This window comes from Melozone crissalis, unplaced genomic scaffold, assembly GCF_028551555.1.
Source record: "Melozone crissalis strain CALT ecotype California unplaced genomic scaffold, PUWL_Pcris_2 ptg000023l_1, whole genome shotgun sequence".
In the NCBI taxonomy this organism is placed as follows: domain Eukaryota; kingdom Metazoa; phylum Chordata; class Aves; order Passeriformes; family Passerellidae; genus Melozone; species Melozone crissalis.
In genome coordinates, this window is record NW_026535801.1 from 36,075,885 (window position 1) to 36,099,274 (window position 23,390).

Genomic DNA, 23,390 nt, shown 5'->3' on the forward strand with positions numbered 1-23,390 from the left:
CAGCCTCTTGTTTGAGAGCTGGAGGTTGGACAGCCAGGACGTCTGACAGGAAATGTGCTTGTGGTTTGGGCAATGACTGTGGCTGAAAAACCCCGCTGCTGTGATGGCCAGGTCAGGCCCAGCTGTGCAATAGCCTCACAAACCATTCTGGTAGTCAGGTCTGACTGAGGGCAAGGCATAAAAAAAGGGGAAAAAAGTTATCTAGAACTTGAATACTGGCCTAGTTTGCAGCTGAGCAGTCATTCAAGTTCCTTTCAAATATTCTCTGACCTTATTTGCATCTTCCATAGGGTTAACAAGGCTTTATTCGTTTACCTGTAAGCTGTTTCAGTTATATCTGGTTATTTTTGTTGTTTCCACAAGGATCAGTGGCTTTGGGCCTTGCCTTCTCCCATGCTGACCCAGCACAGCCATTTGTGCAAGCACAGACATTTGGTCTGATGCATCTGCTCCCAAATTGACAGTTTTGCTCACAAAGTGCCACAAATGAGAAACAAAATTCTTTAGAAATGCACTTATTCCAAGTGTTGTTATAAGCATGTGAATATTTAGAAATATTGAAAATTAAAGATGGTTTGTCACAGGCTTCTCATGCCTCTGTGTCTCATGTTTACAATTTTTAGTTTTTCCTTTTTTTCCCATTTATGGGGGAAAAAGAAGACTGACAAAGCCATGACCTTAGCTCAGCTGGAAATGGATCAGTACAAGGCCTAATTCTGAAAACCACGATACATTCTGGGCATTGATGGTTGGGCAAGATTGGTGCCAAAATTGATTTTCTTTTGTTCCAATTAAAATAAATTACAGCTGTTAAAAGAGCTGACCTCGATCTAAGATGAAAGAATATGTTAAAATATGTACTCCCAAAGGTGATTCTATCACAATAAATAAATAAATGGGAGAATCTGGTCAACTTCACACCTCTGGAAACCAAATAAGAGCATGTGATTTCATGGTCATAGAGACTTACTAATGAACTACTTATCCCAAGATAAAAAAAAAGAGAAATGTTCTATCTAGAGCACCAATGCATTTATAAAGGCCCATCAATTTGAAGATATTCTGTTAACAAAAGAATCAGTGCTCTATTATTTTTTAAGAGAGAAAAAAGCAATTAGTCAAATTTCAGCTGGTTTCTCATCCTCATTAGCAACTTCCATTGTTATGACATTGTTTTGGCATAGAGGAAAAAGAACAGCCAATTCAGAGGGCACCAATTCAAGAAGAACACACATCACAGTATTTTAATTAGATCTCATGAGCTAAACCTTCTATAAATATTGCCAGAATATTGTATCCTAGTTTCATGCAGTCAAACTAAGTGCCTTAAAAACTGGTCAAATGTGACTCAACAAGTGGTTCCTTACATTTTCTTGTGTGGCACAGGAGTACAGGAAACTGCCAACCATGGTGAGCTGAAAATAAAGTAGACTAAATAATAAAATGTCTGTGAACAATCTCCTTCATGATGGAGCAGGATGTTCCATCAGATTTAAATGAATTTGCTATATTCCTATGAGATTATTTCTCTTTTTCCTACAGAAGATCAACATAAAAAAATTAAGGGGCTGAAGGATCAAATGCCACAATTTCAGTTTGTTGCACTTAGGTTCTGATTCCGATTTAAGTTCGTGCAAAGTCTTTGTGCTGAGATCTGAAGTCTCAGAGATAGACCAGGGCAAACTTTTTTAGGAAACAAATTGTGGGATCCTAAGGCCATCCAAAAGTGATTATCGGAGTTATAATAATCGTTATAATGACCTTGGCATGGTGGAATGACCTGGAATTTGTATTGGGCTTGTTCTGTCAGGTTGTTATGCCAGTGAGGAGGCTGAGTTTTTGACAGAGTGAGGAATATTAAAATCAAAGTATCTCTAACAAACTTCACAGCTATGGGGCAGAGAAGCAGAGAACCAGGCTTGCTGCCACTCTACACATCTTAAAGAGGAGAGTCCGTAACCAGCTTGGCAAAAGAATGTTTTTATGATCAGGTAGGGAGAGCACATGCTGTGTCAATACCATTGCCCCAGAGCCTGTCCAGAATGAGAACACACACAGCCCTGCATGTGCTTTGACCTGCAGGTGCTCCTTTGGGAGAAGCCAGCTGTGCCAGTGGCTGTGGGCTGTAGGACTCCAGTGACCTGGAGCTGGGAACTTGCCTTCCTGGTCTATGGGCTCATTGATGTATTCCTGCCTCTTTGCAAAGGCAAAAGTGCTGGTTTTTGAAACAAATTTTAAGGAGGAAACTTGGTTTTGTTGGGTGTCTGTTGCAAAAATCTCCTTAAGATGGAGAATAGTGAACTGCAAACCTCAGAATTTCTCATTTTTCTGAGAGGGCTGAGGGCAAGTTTGAATTCTGAGTGTGGAGGGAGCAGAGGAGGAATGAAATCACACTCAGGCTAGATCAGGGAGCTTATCATCTCTGGAGTGCTACTCCAGCCCCTCTGGGAACCTTGAAAGGACTGATTTACAACTGGAAAATTAGAGTTTGGCTCACTGGAACAAAACCATTTCCCAACAGGGGTTGCATTGTACACAGAAAAGGCTCCTTGTGCCCCAGCAAGTTTTGTTCCAAGGTATGGTAAGCAGGAAGAGAGAGACTTGTGTATGTTAATATTATCAGAGAAAGAAATTGTGTCTATTTCTATTATTTGTTTGATATGAACATGAGCTGGAAAAAATGGAAGCTGGGTTTCCTTTCATCTTGATAGCAGATAAATTAGGAACAGGTAGTGCAAAGAGAAGTGGATTTTCTGCAGATCCCTATGGCATCTAGGAGTGTTCTGGTACACACGGGCATTAGATGAGGTACTAGGATTTTGTTTTCTCTCTGTGGGTTCTCTGATTTTAGTGTGTGAAAATAAATTTTAAAAGGGGAAAATATTCCCTCCTTTTTTCATTCTTTTCTTTCTATCTTCCCCTGTTCATCCCCCATCTTCTTTCTGTAGTGCTCAGAAAAACAAGAGCTCAGTTAGGAGAAAAGTTAAAAACATTTTGGAGGAAAATTGGAATTGACATCACAGAGGATAATAACAGAGCTGAAGTTCAAATGAATATTTCATAAATGTATTTACAAGGGATGCTAAGCCACTAAACACTAAAAATGACACCAGCTATGTATGCATTATCCTGCACAGATTCAGCAAAGTCATTTAACAGGCTAAGCTTATGTTAAAATTATAATCAATAAATGCCAATTACAGAAGGAGTTTTATCCCTGCACGTTAAAAGAACTGAGCTATAATTTACATGCGAATGGCATTCTTTTCAAAATTATTTGCTTTTTTTAAGGTTTGGAAGGGTTACAGACGGAAAGCTTGAGGAAATCCTGCCTAGGATGTTGTTCAAGGCAGAGAGAGAGAATGGGAAGAATACTGAAGAAATTATAAGGCCATAAGCTTGACACTTATAACATGCAAATAAAGAGAAGTTATTCTGAAGGGCAATGAGGAGCCAGTATGGGTTCAATAATATTAGAACAGAAGACAGCAGCATGAATTTTAATGATGAACATCCTTCACAACTATAACCTTCTTATACTTTATAATTAATTGTTAGAATTATACCTTGATCCTGTATTCAGAGCCTTGAACAGCAGACCTGTACCCCTGGCCAGAAGCCTTCTGACTTTACTGAGCTGTGGTTTGGGTGTATCTGTCAGGGTGATCAGGTTCTGCTGCCAGATGTTCATTTCTTAGGCCCAATGTTTCCTTCTGAGCCAAAGAAAAAGGAGATGTGAGTTACCAGCACAGGAGGCAAGGGGAAGCCAGAGGCATAGAGCTTTAAATTGGTGTCTACAATGGAATAGGAATGAAATCACTGATGGGAAAACATGGTGACCCGGGGATCTTCCTCCTTTCCTTCCTCCTTTCCTTCCTCCTTTCCTTCCTCCTTGTTTTTGGATATTTTTGCAGCCATGGAAGCTAAAAACAGAGTCACACAAAAAAGCTTCTAATGGAAGAACCCTCCCCTATAAAGCTGCACTTTTCTATAACTGAGATGCTTTGAATATTTCAAATTACTTTTTTTAACCTGTTCTTCCAAAAGGTTATTTCCCTACATTTGCAGTACAGTCTGAAAATTGACCATTATTCCTTAAACTGTGCCCCTCAAAGTCACAGGTATTTATCAAGGCTAACGTGTGTATTCCCCCACACACCTTATTTGTTGGGACAAATGACCTATTTTATTGATTCTCTTTCAGAAGCCATTCTGTTCAGTTACAGATGAGTGGGGAAGAAAACTACTCTTTTGACTGACCTCTTTATTTACAGTCTGATAAAGGAGGACTATTGTCTTTTATCCATTATCAATGTCTACTGAAAGTCTCTTTTGCTCTTGCCAAGTTCTCTAGTTGCAGCCAGGGACCTGTGAAACTGTAAATAAACTTTCCTGCACAGATGTCTCTGCAATGTCATTGTGAGTTTGACTGATTTTAGCATTAAGAAATCATAATTCACTGCATGACATGGAAATGCAATTTCATTGTGCATCGTTGCAAAAGAGACAGAGGTTTTGCCTGTGTGGTTGCATCTCCAAAATGTAGCAGAGCTGCTCCAAATTAATTATAAGTTCCTTGTTACCTCTGATATTGCAGCCCATTTTAGCTCTCTGAGGCATTTTCAAAATATTTTAGGCTTAAAATTATTCTGCCTTAGACATTGCCAATCTTCATTGCAGTAGAATGGAAAATCTGTTCTAGGATCATGTCTGTGGGTTTGTCTGCCGAAGGGCTGAAGGGTTGAAACCTTTGGGTTATCACTTGTGATAGAGATCTATGTCTTTGTTCCTGGTGAAATGTGATAAGAAACTCTGAGACATCAGTATTTAAGGCTGTAAATAGTTAAATTATTAGAGACCTAAAAGTAGAGAATGCTTTGCCTTTTTTGTTTTAGTAGAAGGCTAAAGAAAGGAAATGTTTAGAGAGGAATTATTGTGGCAGCTGCTGCCTCCAAACATCTTCTTGAATGGTCCATGTGGGCTCAGACCTGTGTGAGTTAGAAACTGAACAGATGGAGGTGATCTGGGACTCTTATGAAAGATAAATCAAAAACTAGATGTCCAAGATGATTTCTTAGCATTTTTCTATTGTTCCTTTTGTTGGCTTAAGAACCTGCTCTGGCTATCTCAGTATAAAGGACTGCAACAACCTGTTCCATCTGGGAAATGTCCAGAAAATAGTCATGGAAGTCTCTGTGTGTCCTGTGGTTTAGTCACCCTCCTCAATGTGTTAGGAAGCCAGGGAGGAAAAAATGAGGTTCAGGGTGTAGAGGAAACCTGTGTCTGCATTTCCATCATCACCATCCTGATAAGGGCACTCAAGTGAATTCACAGTCTGAAAACAAAGAATGAAGCTGGGATTATCTAATCATCTCCCTTGAAAAAGCCCCTGAGAAAAAATCCTACCCTAGTGGATTCTGGATTGCAGAGTGATTTTGAAAACACCTGTCCTCTGAATTGTTACTTGTAGAGTGAGATGGAATATTTGCATTATGAAATGGAAACTACTGAGATTAACAAAATGGAAACTATTGGGATTAACAAAATGGAAACTATTGAGATTAATAATTTAAAACAAAGGAATAATACATAGTATGATTCAAATATTCAAATATATGTAGTTTTGATTTAACTCAATATCATAGAATAAATATGAAATAATATTTTCATATAATGAAAAATATGTGGCAGCTACTACTTTCTTATCTTACAATGTGAATGTTTTGATCCATTGTTGAGTTTAATAGCTGGAGTCTGTGGTTAAAGTGGTGCAAATCTGGGTAGAATTCAACCTTGCTGACGTTACAGTGGAACACAGAATCTGGGAATACACATCCAAGCAAGACAGGGGTGCTGAGCTCAGGGAAACCTCAGGAGCTTAAATGTGATAAAGCAGTTTTGCACAGGGGAGTGGGGTGATGAACCAAAGAGCTCCTTGCCAGAAGCTGAGGGGTTCTGGCAGAGCCTCTGGGTTTGGCCCACGGTCCCTGTGCTGCTGGGAGGTGGGACAGGGGCCAAAGCAGTACAAGAGCAGCACAAACACCAACCAGGGGCTGGTCCCAGCCCTGCCAGAGCTGAGGAGGAGGTGAGCAAGGGAGGCAATCAGGAGGCTTCTCATGTTTAGACAGATAAATGCATTTATTCCATTGAGTCCAGGGTTTGGGGGAATAGCCTCCCATTAAAACATGAAACATGACTCACTTTCAGGGTTACACTTCCATACCTAACATCTGTGAGGATGAAGGTTTTCCTGTTCCCCTGCCTCGCTGTGAAAACCCTGGAGCAGCATTGTAAGACCTCACCATCTGCTCTCTGACAAAAGTCTTCTCTCCTTCTCTTTAAAAAAGCAGAAATTTGGGGTTGCTGTGGGACCTGGGAGTTTCAGCCAGACCCTTTAGGACAAAAAAAAAAAAAAAAAAAGATTTAACCTCCCACTATGGGAAGAAGTAGTAAAATCAGAATGACTAGCAGATGAAGGGATTTGGAGCAAAGTTTCAGAGGTTAGATAAATCTATAAAAAAATACCTGGCTTGTGTGCCTGCATAGGACAGCAGAAATTGTTAATGCTAGTCCTGCTTGCCTTTCACAGGAGCAAGCACGATTTGTTTATTTATTTTATAAACTGAGTCAAGAATATGCCATCAATAACTTTAAACATTCCCATGTTTGAACTAGAAGACAGCTGGCGCAAAGAAACAATTACACAGCCATTGGGAGTTAGCTGACAGAAGATTTCCATAAGTAATTATGCTCTGTGAGCGTGAGGGAAAGGGAGATAAAGGAGATAATGCCCTTTACAGGGGATAATGCCTTGATATTTTCCTCATACCCTTTTGCTGTAAAGCTAATGGCAGCCACAAACTGAAGTGACCCTGGATGTAATTGGCAATAACAGATCTCTTCCCATTCAAAGTCTTCCAACCCCCCCAAATGCAAATACTTCCAGCCACCTTGGTCACTCGGAACAAGCAGAATTTACAGGGTCAGGCTCTAAGGTTAGCAGACACACAGAATTTCTGTGCTTAATGCCACTTGAGTATAGAGAATGGGTACTCCACTTCCTTTTCTCCTTGACCTCTCCTTTTTACCTTGTATTTCAAATGATTTAATTTAAAAAGTACTTATTTTGTCTGACAGGTTGATGTCAGCATCCATGTGAGAAAAAAGATGAGTCAGGCCTCTTGTGTTGAGTCTGGAAATGTCTTTGAAAGAGCCAGTTTTACTGGCAGCATAGGAGAGTTCTGACAAATCAGAGGAAGAATTTAGGTACTAATCATGCTAGGGTTGACTTTTACATGTAATAGAATCATGGAATCTTTTAGGTTGGAAAAGAAGACCTTTAAGGTAGATTTTTACATGTAATAGAATTGTGGAATCTTTTAGGTTGGGAAAGACCTTCAAGGTTGACTTTTATGTATAATAGAATCATGGAATCTTTTAGATTGGAAAAAACCTTTAAGGTTGACTTTTACGTGTAATAGAATCATGGAATCTTTTAGATTGGAAAAAACCTTTAAGGTTGACTTTTACGTGTAATAGAATCATGGAATCCTTTAGGTTGGAAAGGACCTTCAAGAGGACTGAGTTCAGGCACAAACCTGACAGAAAACACACAGAGGAGAAAATGCAATGTGTAAAAAGCTGAGGTGGTTACAAGGTGCAGGAATGAGGAGCACTCACGGGTCTGGCAGAGCGTTCCCACCCATCCTGCAGGGCACTGGCAGATGTTGGGACCCACACACTCCCCTCCATGGAGACACCTGTGCAGGCAAACAGCTGGGAAGGGACATGGAACAAGTGAGAGCATGGAAGGAATGGGTCTGTGTGCTCAAGAGCTGGCTGAGAGGTCACCTGCTAGGCTTTATTCCATGTGGCTGATGTCATGGATGAAATAAAAATTTGTACATTTTGGGATAAAGTAGTTAATTAAATTGAGAAGTGTGTATGTAAAGTTAAGTGTTTGTTAATACAAGCAACTAATTGTAATTGGTTGTATGAGAAACTAATGCTGTTGTGTATTTATGGAGGGGGAGTGGAAACAGGGAAAAGATAAAGCGGCAATCATTGTAAAATGACAGGGAACTTTCTAGAAACATTACCTCAGCTAGAGCCAAGATTGGAGGAATGATCAACCAATGAGAAGTGAAAATGCCAAAATAATTGGTTCAGAACGACCCGAGTTATAAACCAATTAAAGACAGAAAGAACAGAGCTGTCACAACACAGATCCTGAGCGCCCCAATCAGCTGAGTTGAGGGATTTTAAAAGGCCTGAGGTGCTGGACACCCAGGTCCTTCCTTGGAGCCAGTTTCCCTGGAAGCACCCCTGTATTATAATTACAGTTACTAAGTTGTTTATACAAGTCTCTGGCTTATCCAGGGGCTTTGCTTCCAGTTTTTTGGTTTTGCAATAAACAGGCTTACCTTGTTTTTATGCAACAAGCCTCCTCTTTGTTCTTTAAGAAATTTATTTTTTAAAGCCTGTTCACAACAGCTGACTTCCAAACGAATGGGTGTGTTCTGTTCATCACATCATCAGTATGATGATCAGGAATATTTGATATTTTCTTCTTAAGAAGTTTATCTCTGATAACTGTCTACTGGGAGACTTGGCATTTCTAATGCTTAGCTCATCATCAGCTAAGAATAATCTCTCTGTGATACATTAATGCACTACATATTCCATGCAAAACCAAATATTTTCATAGAAAAGTTTGATATGTTTATTGCATATATTTTTTGTTCAGAAATCCTGGAAAAGTGAGTGCATGATCTGGTGTATATGTATGAGAGACACTTCCTTCAGCATTTCTGAATAAATTATTAATATTATAAATTCAAGCCACTAGTTCTGAAATCATATTTACTAGCAGGACCCAAAGGGTAAAAAGCCAATATTTTAATCCGGTTTACATACAGTATGTCATCTTGATTATGAATTTATTCAGTTTATCTGTCAACTTCATGGTTATGAATAGCCATGTACGGAAAAATATTCCTTGAAAATATTTTAGGGTGAGAGTTTTTTTTTTTAATTACATTTTTATGTAACTGTAGTCAGAGTTACAGGGTAAGAACACGTCATTCTCCAAATTATGCACCGATGACCTTGAGAGTACATCAGTTTGGAAAGCTTTATAGCAGGCTTTAGATAGTTCTGTACTTTGAAATACATGACATTTCTCAGCAGAATATAACAAAATATGTGAAGCTGTTAAAACATAAAATCAATGCTTCAAGTTTAATACTGTAAAAATGAATTTCCATAACAAGATGTATAACAGAGCTGCATGAAGCAGAACCAGGGTTCCCCCACACAGCTTTTTCTCCTCTGCAAGCATCAAGTGTTTACAGCATTTTGTAGCACCTGTACTTAAAACTGTTATTTCTTCAAACTGCTGAAACAGCAAAACAGATTCTGTGCTGGTTTTTAGTATTAGAAGGTTGTAAATTGCTGTTGACTGGGCTAATGAATATAAACTTGGATGGGAGCATGGGTGCTTACGTTTGCTGCAGTGCTTTCCCCTCCAGCCAGACGGGCAGTCACAGACATTGGGGTGGACACATCTCCCCCCATTCATGCAAGAGGGCTCACACACACCTGCAGGGGCAAACAAAGGAAGAATGTGGGGCTGGGAAATGAGGGAAGACTTCAGTGGAGGCTCACTTGCTTCCTTGCAGAAGGTGAGTTGGCTTGTAATTAAAAACAAGAAACAGGAAAGTGGTTTGGAATTGAGAATCTGAAACACAGAGGCTTGATAGGTGCCAGAAGTTGTTATGGGAAATGCTGTGTCATGTGGAAAACTTTTGGTGGCAGATTCTTTTCTGAGAATCTTTGTAATCAGAGAGGTTGAATACAAAGATTCTCAGATAAGCAAGAGGACAGGCCAAAGATTGTGAGAGCTTTCGCTTCCATATAAGAAAATTCCTCCTTCGTGTTCTCAGATGTTCTTATAGATAAGAAAAGCCTTGATGAGGATGGATTGTTTTCACACAGTTCTGGGTGTGATTTTGCATTCAACCAAGCAAAAATCCTAAAGATCTATTCTTCTATTGCCCTCTTGAACCATTACTTGCTAAAATACTTACCTTTTTACTGTATTCTTTTGTACAAATAAGATGTGAGAGCTGAGTTGTTCTTTCAAAGACAAGAAGCCAGATGTGGTTTTTGTTGACTTCATGAAAAAATTGAATAACTAGTTTTTGTGTCTTTGATTAAGCTATACTTATCAATGTTGTTTTAGAACATTTAACATTAAAATCTCACATTTCTGGGAGGTCACACAGCCTGCTTAGATGTAGGGAGGTGCCACAGGCAGGTACCCAAATTCCTCCTGTCCTGTCTCTCCTTGCCTGTTAAGGTAAGTGTAGAAGCACCCATCAGAAGCTGGGTAATTCAGAAACATGGCAGTGCCAGTGTGGTGGGAGTGGGAAAGATTTGCATTTTACATGGAAGGAGGCATTGGATAATTGGGTGGAGTACAAAAAGCTGTGTAACACAGCGAGTGGCTGCTCTGGGCTAGGAGAGCCAAGTCAGGAGGAGTTTGGCAGTGAAGATGTGAGAGCACATTTGTGCCCAAGGGCTCCTGCCACGTCCAGAGCTTTGTTTGCACAGTGGAGCTGGCAGTGACCCCTTCCCACCCGTGGTAATCGGTGCTGCTCGTCCCTGCCTGCAGGGATGGGAGGCTGTGGGACACCCAGCTCTTCCCAGCAGAGCAGACAAACCACAGCAGTGCCTCCATCAGCCCCCAGGTTGTGCTGCCTTTGTGCACATCAGAGAGTGTTCATGCTGCAGCAATCCTGACTGCAGGACTCTGCATGACCACATTCCCCCCTCAGACCTCTGCTGTAGGAGCTGGAATCCTGATAGAGCCCCAAAATAGGGGTGATTACTAGAAGACAGCATGCAAAAATGCATTTTCACTTTTATTTGATGGGAGAATAACCTTTTGTTCCTCTCCCAGGGACGATCAGGCATTTTTAAGCAGGTAGATTTAGGTTACCTAATTATTGCTGTGATGTAGTGAAATATTGCTTTTGTGGCACTTTGTGTGCTGGTCTCTCCCTTCAGCCCAGATGCTGCTGCTGCTCTGGCAGCTTTTGGAGCTGTATTGCTGCTCTTGCTTGGCTGCTACATTTGCATTTCACTCTGTGCCAAACCTCCTGGATCCCTCAGCGTCCTGACCTGCCCTTAGGCAGGGCAGGCATGGCCAGGATTGTGGGGGCTGCTTGGACCCCAGCCTCAAACTGTCACCCTCCATTTCCTTCCTTCTCCAGCTCTCCTGATCCATGCTGCAATCTTGGCCTCTGCTCACTCAGGCTAACAGGGACCCAGAGATCTTGCTGAGCTGTTAAAAAATGTCACAGCCACTGGTTCAAACCTGCTTGAGTTCAAAGGGTCATGGCCTCCATAACTCTGAAATCATTTAATGTCTTATTTTCCCTCTTCCTTTTTCTCTCCCCTTTGATCTCACATCTCCAGTAAGAGATTTTTGATCCCCAATCTTGGATCAATTCATAGTTCAATTATAAAACAGCTCAGACATTCAGAATTTAGAAAAGATGAGCCCAAACCGTGAAGTTTTGTTCTAGATTTAAAATCACTTTGTGCTTTTTGATATTCATGGACCATAATGTCCCCAGCACTAACCTGCTCTCCTAAAATCACTTGAAAATCTACAGATTTTATTTTGAGACAGTCTGAAACTTGGGCAATATCTTAGAAAGAAAAATCAAGAAAAGGTAATGAGGACAGCAGCACTTGTTCAGATGGATTTCACCTTTTCTTCTTTCTTTTGTTGCTTGCATTTTCTGTATATTTTTAACCTTACACAAACAGTCACATTCCTGTTGTTTTTGGTTTTTTTTTTGTTCTTTATACTGACAGCAGACCCAGCTGCAGGGAATCAAATTAGTAATTCAGCAATGGTTTCAGCAACAGGTGAGGTCCAGTCTTGATCTGAATAAAACACATAAGTTCAAACTGACTTTCAACTTTCCATTTCTCCCTTTTTTTTTCACTCACTTGCCTTACAAATGACCAAGTAGCAATGAAAATATAGCATGAATACCTTTATTACTTATGGCATCTCTGACTGCAGGGATAAGTCCAAAGGAGTTCATTCAAAGTGAACTGAGGTTCAAGTCAGTACCAAACCTGTTCTGAACTGGAGGAGCACTTCTGCCTGCCTGTGAAACTCTCTTTTTGCCAAGGAATTCACCTTTAGGTAAATGAATGCAGTGTTATCTCTCCCCTTTTCCTTCCTGACACCTCCACCTTGTCCTCCCTTTCTTTAACTTCCTTAAGTACAACTCCATCTCAATACCCATCAGACAGACTTCAACATTTGTTAATGATAACTAGTTTGGATCCTTTCTGGTCCCACTCCTTGGCCTCTGTGGAGGAGTTCCAATTTCAAAATAGCAAACAAAAATGCTAGAGCCTCTCACAGGAAAACTAAATAAATTATCAGACACTAGGAGAGCAAATCAAATTATTGCAATCCTCCCAGGTACTGGCATGACTTTGAAAAGACTCACTTTTTTTTTTTTTTTTTTTGCCCTCCTCTTAAGAAAGCCCTGGCATATTGACCCAGAGACTGCAGGGTTTGATAAGTTTTCCATCTCTCTTGGGGACAGGTCCTAATGCCATGGGTATAAACACATTTGTGTGGTGTTTCTCCAGCCTTGTAATGTGCCAGTTCTGTAAGGCCACAATTTACAGCTCAGAACCACTTCCATGATCTTCTGCTTCCCTGAACTGGTGGGTTAGATGGGGTCAGACTTGCTGAAGGTGGTGATGGAGGTTGAAGGAGCAGTGTGGTTCTGTGCTGTATTTCAGGTTGAAGGAGTGGTTTTGATAAGGTAACAAGCAGCTGCAGGTGTAAAGATAAAACACAGGTGTTGCACAGAGCATCACATAAAACAGGCACACTCCTCCCACACACTGAAAGGCATTCACAGCTTGCTGAGTTTTCTGTTTAATGCAGCAGCTATTTCTCTTTGATGGCTTTAATGTGTTTTGACCTTACAATCACTTAAAATTTCCTGTGACCCTTTTCATGGCTTATCCCCTGTAGGCTCACTTGACCCAGTGAAGTGCTTTTTGAAACTCTTTTATCAACCTCCATGAAGCTCCCTACCAAACTCTTCAGGCCTAAAATCTCCAAGGTATTCAGACGTTCTGCTTTGTCAGCCAAAGAGAGGAATATATAAATATAGAGAAAATACATATTTCTGTATATTGTATATATTCAAATATACATAATATATATTGTACATAATTCAAATATACAGAAAATACATATTTATGTAAATTACTAAAACCCCCCAACACCTGAAATGTGTTTGAAGTGAGCCTTGTTCTCCTGCTGTGAGTAGCACCAGCCATGGACACCCACAATTTCAGTGGCTTCTGCTGCCTGCCTTTGTTCCCGTTGATCTGCAGCAGCATTCCTACTAAAATATAAACAGTATTAAAGCAAAATATCCCTGTTATGTAAAACCAGAAGGGACTGGGGGCAAAGTTAAGCACTGGACATGCTTTGTTGGATGAAGGGTCACACCATTAAGCAGCAGTATCTGCTGACCAGATACAGAGATTACAAACAGCCAGACATGCCCTCCAAACCTCTACTGCTTCTGTGGATTAGCAAAAACTTTCCTAGTTTAACCTAAGCCACCTTTAGACAAAAGGACCTCATTACACTGTTTCTCACTGGAAGGAGATAATAAGTAGTGAAAAGCTTTTAATTTTGCTGAAATAAGACATATCACCACCCTCCTAAAGTAAAAAAAAAAAAAAAAAAAAAGAGGTGGAATATTACACCATGGCCCTGAAATCTTAGAAGAAAGAGATCTTCTGCTATGTTTCAGGAACTGAAACATCCTTGTCCTTTCCTGGCCATGAGACTGCAGAGACTATTTCTTTCTGAATCAAAATTACCTGTCATCAGGTATCCTGAGCCAAGGCTCTGATGAGGAGACAGTGAATCAGCCTGCAGTGCTGGTTAGAAGATGTAGTTTTCAAAATAGCTTTTCTTTTATTTTTTTCTCACTCTCTCTTTTTTTTCTCCTGTGGAAGCTGAGTAAATTGATCTGCTTCTGGGTGCATCCTGCCTTTGGATGGAAGAGAGAAAATAGCCTCAAGCAGTAACATCTGTGTGGACCAGCCAAGGCAATGCATCAGGCTGTATCTTGCTGACAAAGAGCACAGAAATGCAGCCAAAAGAACACCTACTGGTAGATACTTCAACTTATCCCTTAAGCCACCATCCCTGTGCTGACATTTCTGGGTGATTCACAGGCCCTGCTTTTATTTCTGGCTGGTGTTGGTTTTGAGCTGATGATTTCTCTGTGGGTCCAGTGAATATTTCGACTTGTTCTATTGCTCTTCTGTGGAGCAGGGAGCTTGATCAGCCTCGGGTTTGTTGTTTTAATGTTTGTTTCCTCCTTGCTGCTTAGTGGTTACCTTGATTTGGTGTGACATCCTCAAAAGCAGAGAGCTGGGGCTGGGGAGATACAACCCAGTGTTGACACAGAGCATGGGACAGATTTAAAAATATCACTGACTGCTCTTGCCAGGGAAATACAGCTGGCAGAAGCAGAGCTGTGGGCAAAAATGAAGCCAGTAAATGTGAAAAAAGTGGATTTTGTGCTAAAGCTAGCCCTTTCAGGTGCTTGTAGGTACAATATATCACCTATTGATAAAACAAAATGAAAGTGAAGGAGCTCTGTGCCAGGCATGGCATGATCATGGCACTGTGGGGATTTTGCTGATCCCTTTCACAGGACACAAACTGGAAGGTCAGAGCAGCAGTTTCACCAAATTGCACAGTTTAATTGATCCACTGGAGGAAGGCTCTCCATCCCTCTGGGTGCATTATGCACCCAAGCAGCACTGCTCGGATGAAACATCATCCTGACTGCAGAAAGGGAGCAACTCTTTGGATTCTTCTAGGCTCCAAATAAAGATTTGATCCTGCTGAGTGATTTTCAATCCTTTAAAATAAAAAATAAGAAATAAAAAAAAAAAAAGTCCCCAAACGTGTGTGTTCTGGCCAAAAAGAGATGTTTCTAACAAAGGACACCATTGCTTGGATTCTACTGGCAGGAACTAGTGGAGGTAGAAAAATGTCATTCACCCTTTAGAGGGTATAACTGATGCTCCACAGATCATTAGTGAGATGGATGTACCAATATATCTGCTGCTGTGAAGGTCCCAAATGCACACAGCTCTGAAAAACACGTTATGGATTCGGGACACCAGCAATTTCTAGTCCCCTTTTTTCTGCTTCCAAGGGCAGTGAGGAAATAGTTTTGCCCATGCTGAGTTTTAGGCACATATGTTTCCCCACAGCTTGATTTTATCTGAAATTCCCCATCTGTGTTGGTTTGGGTTTGTAAATAAAGGAATAGCTTTCTCTGCAAGCTCTGTCTGAGTAACCTCAGATGTGTGATCCATTGAATGCCAGTAATTATAGGCACAGATTAAATTTTAGGGAGAAAGAATACTTGTCATGTAATAAAATTCCAAATTTTGTGCAATGCTCTAAAATTTGGATCCTTATCCATATCAAGCTACCAATCATTTTGAGGTTTGCTCACCCTATTTCTCGCTTCACGTAGCTCTGACAGAGATGCAAAGCACTTCTTCAATAAATTACCTTTCTGAATAATAAAAAATAATCTGGTAGAAACCTCTGAGGGATGCAGTGCGGGAGAACAAATTACTACAAGACACAGAGGGAGCTGTAAATGTAATTGTGATGGTTGTGGTGACAGTTTGCATTTCTAATGTATTCACTTTACCACAGAGCTCTAACAATAAGAGTTAGTTTGCATGACCTAGCACACATTTCGGAAGAAAAAAATGGTCAGAAAAATTGCAAACCATATAGATAGCAGTGCAATGTCAGTGCTTTGCCTAATTATGTCTGGGTCTTCATTCTGATGTGTACTCTGATATACTTATGGGGCCTTTTAGTGATATTAAAGCAGGAAATAAATCTAATTTAGTTATTACTTCAGTAAAAATGAGAAAAAGAATTACTCCTATATGGAAAAACTCCTGAGCTGCCAGGCTGCGCTGCCAGAGTCAGTGTGTGATGCACTGCAACTCTGTTTGCTCTCAGCAACTGATAACATCTTCTGTCAGCCAAGGAGGATCCTGATCTCTCCTTCTCCATCTCTACCTCCAAAAGATCCCCTGGGTGTGATGGTGTTCACAGGGGCCCCACGATGAGGGAAGAGATGAGAATCTGACTCCATGTTTCAGAAGGCTGATGTATTATTTTATTATATATATTACATTAAAACTATACTAAAAGAATAGAAGAAAGGATTTCATCAGAAGGCTGTCAAAGAAAGAAATGGAATGATAACAAAAGCTTGTGACTCTCAGAGAGAGTCTGAGCCAGCTGACTGTGATTGGCCATTAATTAGAAACAACCCCATGAGACCAATCACAGATGCACCTGTTGCATTCCACAGCAGCAGATAATCATTGTTTTTCTTTTTCTTCTGAGGCCTCTCAGCTTCTCAGGAGAAAAAAATCCTGGCAAAGGGATTTTTCAGAAAATATTGTGGCTACAGCTGGGAGTGAGTGGTAGGCAAGGCTCCTAAACCTCAGGGAAGCAGTGGGGAATGTCACTGCAATACAGGCAGGGGACTCCTCACTGCCCTTGGACTGAAATGTCTCTGTCTCGGTCTCATCATCTTCATTTTGCCTATTGTCAGGTGAAACTCTGGATGTGCAATAGTGTGTTGGGATAGCTGTGGAATACTCCAGCACTTTGCAGAATGAAACCACCATAAACAAAGCATGTGTAGGGGCATATTTAGATGTTTGGGGAATATTCTGCTAGGAACTGTGAGATTTAGAAACCATTAGTAAATCCTTTTTCTCATTTTAGTCTGATTGCAACACTATTAATTTGAAAAAGCCTATAGCTCTACTTTATTCTCAGCTTTGCAACTGTTAGTGTATAATTAATGTGGGGAATTGCAAAGTATACTCTCAGCACAGGTCATATTCCCAACTTGTTAGGGGCTTGAGTTTGGCAACATTTTATCTTCATTGAAAAATGCTCTGTGTTTTATTAGGTCAGTGAACCATTCCAGCCTGCATATAAATTGTTCTGCTGAGCTGCTTCCTTGTCATGCCTGAATGAGAAGTGAAAGAGGGCTCATACACACAGCTTCCCCTCTGTTGATTGTTTTTGCAGCTCTGTGCTTGAGGATGACCTGCAATTTGGGCCATTTGGGCTCATTCTCCTTGCCCTGCAATTTGGGCCATTTGGGCTCATTCTCTTTGCCCTGAGCGGGCTGAGGCACTGCTTGTGCTTGGTGCAGTTTGGTTCATTTTCATCTGTGCAAAAGAAAAGGGAGATTCAAGTCTCAAGACAAGGGGAGCAGCCACAGGGTGCAGTGCTCTGGCTGATAACCCAGCTAAAAAATGAGGATCTGGTCAGGAAGTTTGGAATAGGACTGCTGCCTGCACTGGCACTGCACCAATCTCTCCATCACCCTGTTATCATCTGCCTCAGAAATCAGCTTGAGCTTACATGGAAATCAGTGCTGGAGAGGATTGTCTTGCCTGTGTCTTTTTGTGGATAAACAGACAACATTAATCTCCATGACCATCTGTCCTCTGGGCTTTCCAAGTGATAGATCCATTGCTCCTTTTTTAAGAGACATTTAAAAAATATTTTTATTAAAAAAATAGATCCCCAAAATGTTGTTTCTTAAATCAATTAGTGGGCAAAAAGCACTTATTGTCACACAGAAGGCCACTGCAAAGAGAGATGCAGTAATTCAGGAATCCCTTTTCTTTTGCTTTGAGCATGCTTTTACATACAGCAGCAGATCTGGCCCATTTCTTCAGTGCATTTAAGATATAGGTAAAGAATATTAAAATTTAGATGTTCAACTCTAGTATAAAATTCATGCTGTAGTCTGGGAATGTTCTGCTTATGGAATGAATAAAAATTTAATAACACTTTTGGGCTTGTTTAGGAAATATATTCACTTCTTAACCAGATTTATTCTTGTTCCCCTCCTGAAAAATAAATTTAGACAGATGCATGTACTCAAACCCCCTATTAAAATAAATGCATGGGCTGCATATATATGAAAAAATTTACTTTTTAAGAAAGGCCAACTAATGGTTTTGTCACAAATCCTTACTAAGGGTGAGCAGTGAGGAGCAGTGCTCTGAGAGCGCACCAAAAACCAGGTTGTGCCTGAGTCACTGTCTCCTGTTGGGAAGTCACAGCTCTCCCCATTCCCCCCAGGCAGGATGCATGGCTCATGTTTTGTTCAGCTAAAGAGGAAAGACAACAGTAGCCTGATTTTTTTTTGTCTGTTTTTTGGGTTTTTTTGTTCATCTTCTGTAGTATTTCCTGCTCAGAGGAGGAAAATGACATCTAATATGAACCTATTCTGTTACGTAGACTGGAAAATCAAGTAAAAACTGAGACCAGTGTTTCCTCTTCCAGTGTCTCCAGACTGGGCACCAACCAGGGGACAAGCCAGCCCACAAACAGGGGACAGCCCCACAAACCTTTGCACTTTTGTTGCTTTGAACAGGGAGTTACTGGTCTGTTTGCCATAAGCAGCTGCTCATTTCCTTCCAAACACCCTCTGCTCAAGCGTATTTGCTGTCCAGGAATTTTAGACAAACACTTGTTGCTTTTAAGCACATCCTTGCTGTATGAAATGCAAGTCTGATGTGAATGATTTCTCCATCCATTTGGATGAGATACATGGTTTTTTCCCTGCTTGTTTGTGCGGGAGGGTTTGCTGGACCTTTGGCTTGCAAACTGGCTGGTTTTTGATAGCTTCAGTCAATCTGGCTACTCAGTGAAGACATTGCAGAGAATATATCACACAGTGTCAAGATGACAACTCGGTGGGAGCCTGATTTGTTGAGCAGTAAAACTTCCTGCTTATGCAGCTGGCGAGGCAGTAATGCACAGAAACATTACATGGGAAGGCTGGAATGTGGGAAATCAGTGACTTTCACAATATGACATTGCCTAGCAAAAAGCTGCCTTTGAAACCCTGTGTTCACATTTCCAATTAGTTTGCCTCCAGCTCTCATGCAAGGAAAGTCCTCGTGCTACCAGGAAGGGAAAAGAAAGGAGGAGGGAAGAGGAGCAAGCAGAGCTGGAGGAATGACTGTGAGTTATATTGCACACTGTGAATTGGCTATAAATCCTGGCTTGCAGGAATTACTGAAATGGAGAAATAGTTATCTCCTAACTCTGAGATCCAATCTGCAAAGCCCCAGTGTCAGTGGGATGATTTATGTGGTACAAACTCATCAGGATTGAGCCCAAAACAATGAAACAGATGCACACAGGAACTCGCTCTCAGTTTTACGTGGGGAGCAAACCCCATGTCTCTGGCTGTGTTACCTGGCCATGAGGCAGTGCCAGAAGAGGGGCTGAGGTCAGGCTCCAGGGGTGCCTGGTGTGCTGGGAAAGGCAGCAGGAGGATGCTGTTCTCCCTGACCTCTGTTGCTGATGAGCTCCAGAGGGAGCTGTGGCTCGCCTTTTCTCGCTCAGCGATGCGCTCGCAAGGAGCAGACAGCAGAGGAAAGGATAAATGTGTGTCCCGTGAATCCCTCTTCCTCTCCCCTTCTCTTCATTCCAACCTTTCCTAAGAAAACTCATCTTTTATGGGCTTTCATTTTTAAAGGTTGTTTGTAGAGGAATCCTATGAAAATACACATAGTAAATAAAGGAAAGCTACTGTGTTGTCTTTGCTTATAATTTTTGTAGGGATGCAGTAGATATCAGCCAGAACCCTGCTTTAAAGCCTCCTGAAAAGCACTGACATCCCAGGATTGTTAAATCTGTGTTTTTCAAAGGGGAATTCAAACCACTGCACAAACAGTTTTTCTCCAGCGCCCGAGCGTGTTTGTTGGATGCAAAGCTGATCCAGAAACATATTTTATTTTGAGGTGCTGCCAGCACTTCCCTCTTCCCTCTCAACAAGACTGATCACACTGGAAACAATCCTTCTCAAATGACAATACGAGGTTGTAGATTGCTGATGCACAAGCACACATTTCCCTGTCAGCTCTGCCACCCGTGCCCTGGTGTGGGTGTCTGCTCTGCATAATCACCAGGCACTTACTGTAGCTGGCAGCCACTCACACCTCCCTGATTTACACTTTTTGGGGGTTTGGAGTGATGTTTATTTAGATACAAAACACAAACTTTCATGCTGAATGCCTTTCTTCACACACTCAGGAAGAAAAGGAGAACGAGCCTGAATAGAAAAGATGAGGTGCCACCACTGTGTCCGGCTCGTTTTTGGCTGTCATGCAGACAGTATTAGAATTTCCAAACTGTACAGAGATGAAAATACAATTCATAAGGCAGAAATTCCAAATTGTACAGGGATGAAACCAAAAGTCATAAGGCAGAAATTCCAAACTGTACAGGGATGAAAATGAAAACCCTAAGCCGTGCTTCTATGTGCTTAAAATGAACCAATAGCCTGTTTGGGTTCAGTTCAAAAATAACCTCTTTGATGGGTTGTGTGGCTTTTAGTTTTTATTATCTCCTTCAATTGAGAATCTGAAGCTGCCAAAATTAAATAGAAGCTTTTTTTTTTTTCTCTGTCCCTGCAGGTGAGATATTAAGAAGGAAAGAGAAATGTCTAAAAGCAGTGGAAGCAATATCAATGTATCAAACACTGACGACATGGAATTAACTGCCAATTTATCTGCCTTAGAATTAAGTTTACTCACTCTATCTTGATAGGTTTTATTTGTCAGGTAATAATCCACCCCAAATTTCTAAGATTACAGACTGAGTGTATATAAGTACATAATAAAGCTGTTTTGCTGTCAGAAGTGTTTGAAACTGTACTAGATGTGTAAAAGTACATAAAAACACAGCAATTCCATATCCAGAGTGCAAAGAACAATTAAAATAATAATGAAATCCTTCAAAGCGATTTTTTTTCCCCTCAGAATTGTCACATTCATCACTGTGGCTAAGCCACCTGCACATTTCTCAGGTGAGGTCACCTGGCAGCTACAGGGGACACCACTGAGCTGTGATTTGGGCCACAGGTTCACCTTTAACAGCCTCTCTGCATTGTCCTGGTGATTTGGAAAAGGGAGATGATGCAGTGCTAAACTTCCAGTAAACTTCACATCTGATCACAGCTTTGCTATCATGATATGTGCATTTTTTCCCCTCACTCTTTGTGTGGATTTTACAACTCTGTGCAAGCTGAAATGTCCTGTGAAATTCAGGGCTCAGCTACCTTGCATGGAGTCCTTAAAACTTGACAGAAAAGATGTTCAAATCCAGAAAAAAACCCTCTGTGAAGCAGAAATGTGCTGGTTTTTCCTGATTCCTTCTTGCCGTACCCTTCCCAGGAAGGCCAGCAGAAGCCCTGCACAAAAATTCCCAGCTGGATTTCTGAACACTCAGTTACACAGCCCATGGGGCTGCCTCACCTCTGCACAGTCAGCTGCCCCAGGTGGCATCAGGATTATCAAAATTAACCTGATTAATGTGTAAATACAGATATGTTCACTGCTAGTTACACTGCAGAATGAGCAGCATGATACTCTGCTCTATTTGGAATTTCAAATGGATATTATGGTAGATTTTACATGTAGTTTTTAATGTAGTTTTTACATGTTTTATTTAAGAAGAAGAGGGAATTCTTCATGTTAGGAACTTATTCTCCACGTTTTAATTTGTCTGTGTATAGTTAGGAACATGTGCCTGTGATCACACTTTACCCTTTCAGTGTATGCCACATATTCTATCTAATCCTCCAATCTAGTCCATACCTGATGAAAAATGACATGAAATCATGCCTAATAAAGGGGTGAGATGTGTTCTGCATTTGAACTCTGAGGGGTTTATGGAACACAGAGCAGCCCCCCACTGCTGGGAGCACTGGTTTTCTGCATTTTGTGGGGAGGAAACTTGGCAAAGGTCAGTTGAGACTGATTTCTGCTGTGCCCTGAAGGCTTCTGCTCCAGAGGAGTTGCAAAATCTGGAACCTCTGACAGAGGAGAGAGAAATTATTCTAGAGGTTATTGCTAGAGAAGTTATTCTATAAGGAGACATACAGCTCTAAAAGAAACTGCTTGTTAGAAAATCTTTTGAATTAACAACTACTTTTGATGGATCTCGATACTTGTCCCATGTCCTCTTGATTTTAGGCAAGAAAAAAGAAACATTGCTCAACATTTTTCACCAATTAGCAGTCAGTGGCCAGTAAGAATCAGCAAAAAGTAGTGTTTTCCTTCCACTTAATTTGTTTCTCTTCATTCATCACATTCACAGGCCCTTTATTGAAGTTTTTATAACACTAGGCTAAATAAACCTGACTAAATAGCAGTTATTGAAGTAGAATGAAGGCTTGGATCAGACAGAACAAAATTGTTGTCATCATCTCAAAAAAAATTTTTTTGCAAAAGATTATAGCAAGATGGACAACAAAACCTCAGAAACTTTTGGAAAGTGGAGAGGAACCTGCTGTGAGTTGGTGGAGTTTGGAGGAGCGCTTTGCTGGGCTGCAATCATCATCAGCACGCTTCCCTTTGATCTGCCTGGAGATGTGGCAGGGTGTTTAGAGCTGGAAACAGCACTTCTCTAATGTTCCCTAACCTCAAAAACAGGATGCCAAACATAAGGTTTTTTCCTCCTTTTTTCTCCCTCCAGCACATTCCTGCCAGAACAGACTATTCAATTGTGCACTGTGCATCACGACCCTCTCTGCTGAAGGAGGGGAGAGCTGCAGTGTGGGGAATCAGAGGGCTTTTGTTGCTGCAGGGAGTTTTTTACTGTTTTTTTTTTCTTTTTTCCTCTGTGTGTGAGAGACATAAAATGCTCTGGAAATGTACAGATTCTTCCTGCCAAGAATGGTTGTTTTCACAGCTCCCCTCTTGCCAATTTCGAACTGATTAAGAAATAATAAAGGAAAAAAAAAAAAAAGTTTTCACATACATATCCTAAACCCCCTGGCTGACAGATATTGTTGAGCAATTGAGTCTGTAAAAGTGCCAAAATAACCTATTTCCCCAGAAGACTCGAAGAATCAAATATTAATGCTGATGGTAACATGAAAAAAGGGAGTTTTCAGTGACAAGAACAAATTCAAGGATAAAGGGCTGTTAACCAATTACCTTAATTAAGCTGGAACTATGACTTTCTAATATTTTTAAGGATCTTGGCCTTTGGCCTTAATTTTTTCCCCCAAAAAAATCTTTCATGCAAAATAATAATTAATCTCCGAATATGAATGTTCCTCATTTTGAATGCATGAAATATTTAGAGAGGATTCCAGCAAAATGTTCTCCTCCCTACTTTGACTTGACTTATTCTAATTAACAAGTTGGTTTTGGCTATA

The 23,390-nt window shown here is 40.8% G+C and overlaps 1 protein-coding gene across 1 annotated transcript in view; it reads right to left on the reverse strand.

Moving 5' to 3' along the window:
• Positions 1–331: 331 nt before the first annotated feature.
• The window catches only part of LOC128938258 (von Willebrand factor D and EGF domain-containing protein-like), a 171,944-nt gene continuing 148,885 nt past the window's right edge, over positions 332–23,390 (reverse strand). Inside the window, 3 exon segments of the mRNA XM_054278405.1 lie at positions 332–480; positions 7,681–7,776; positions 9,505–9,600. Of these exon segments, the coding sequence (XP_054134380.1) occupies positions 332–480; positions 7,681–7,776; positions 9,505–9,600 (341 nt within the window).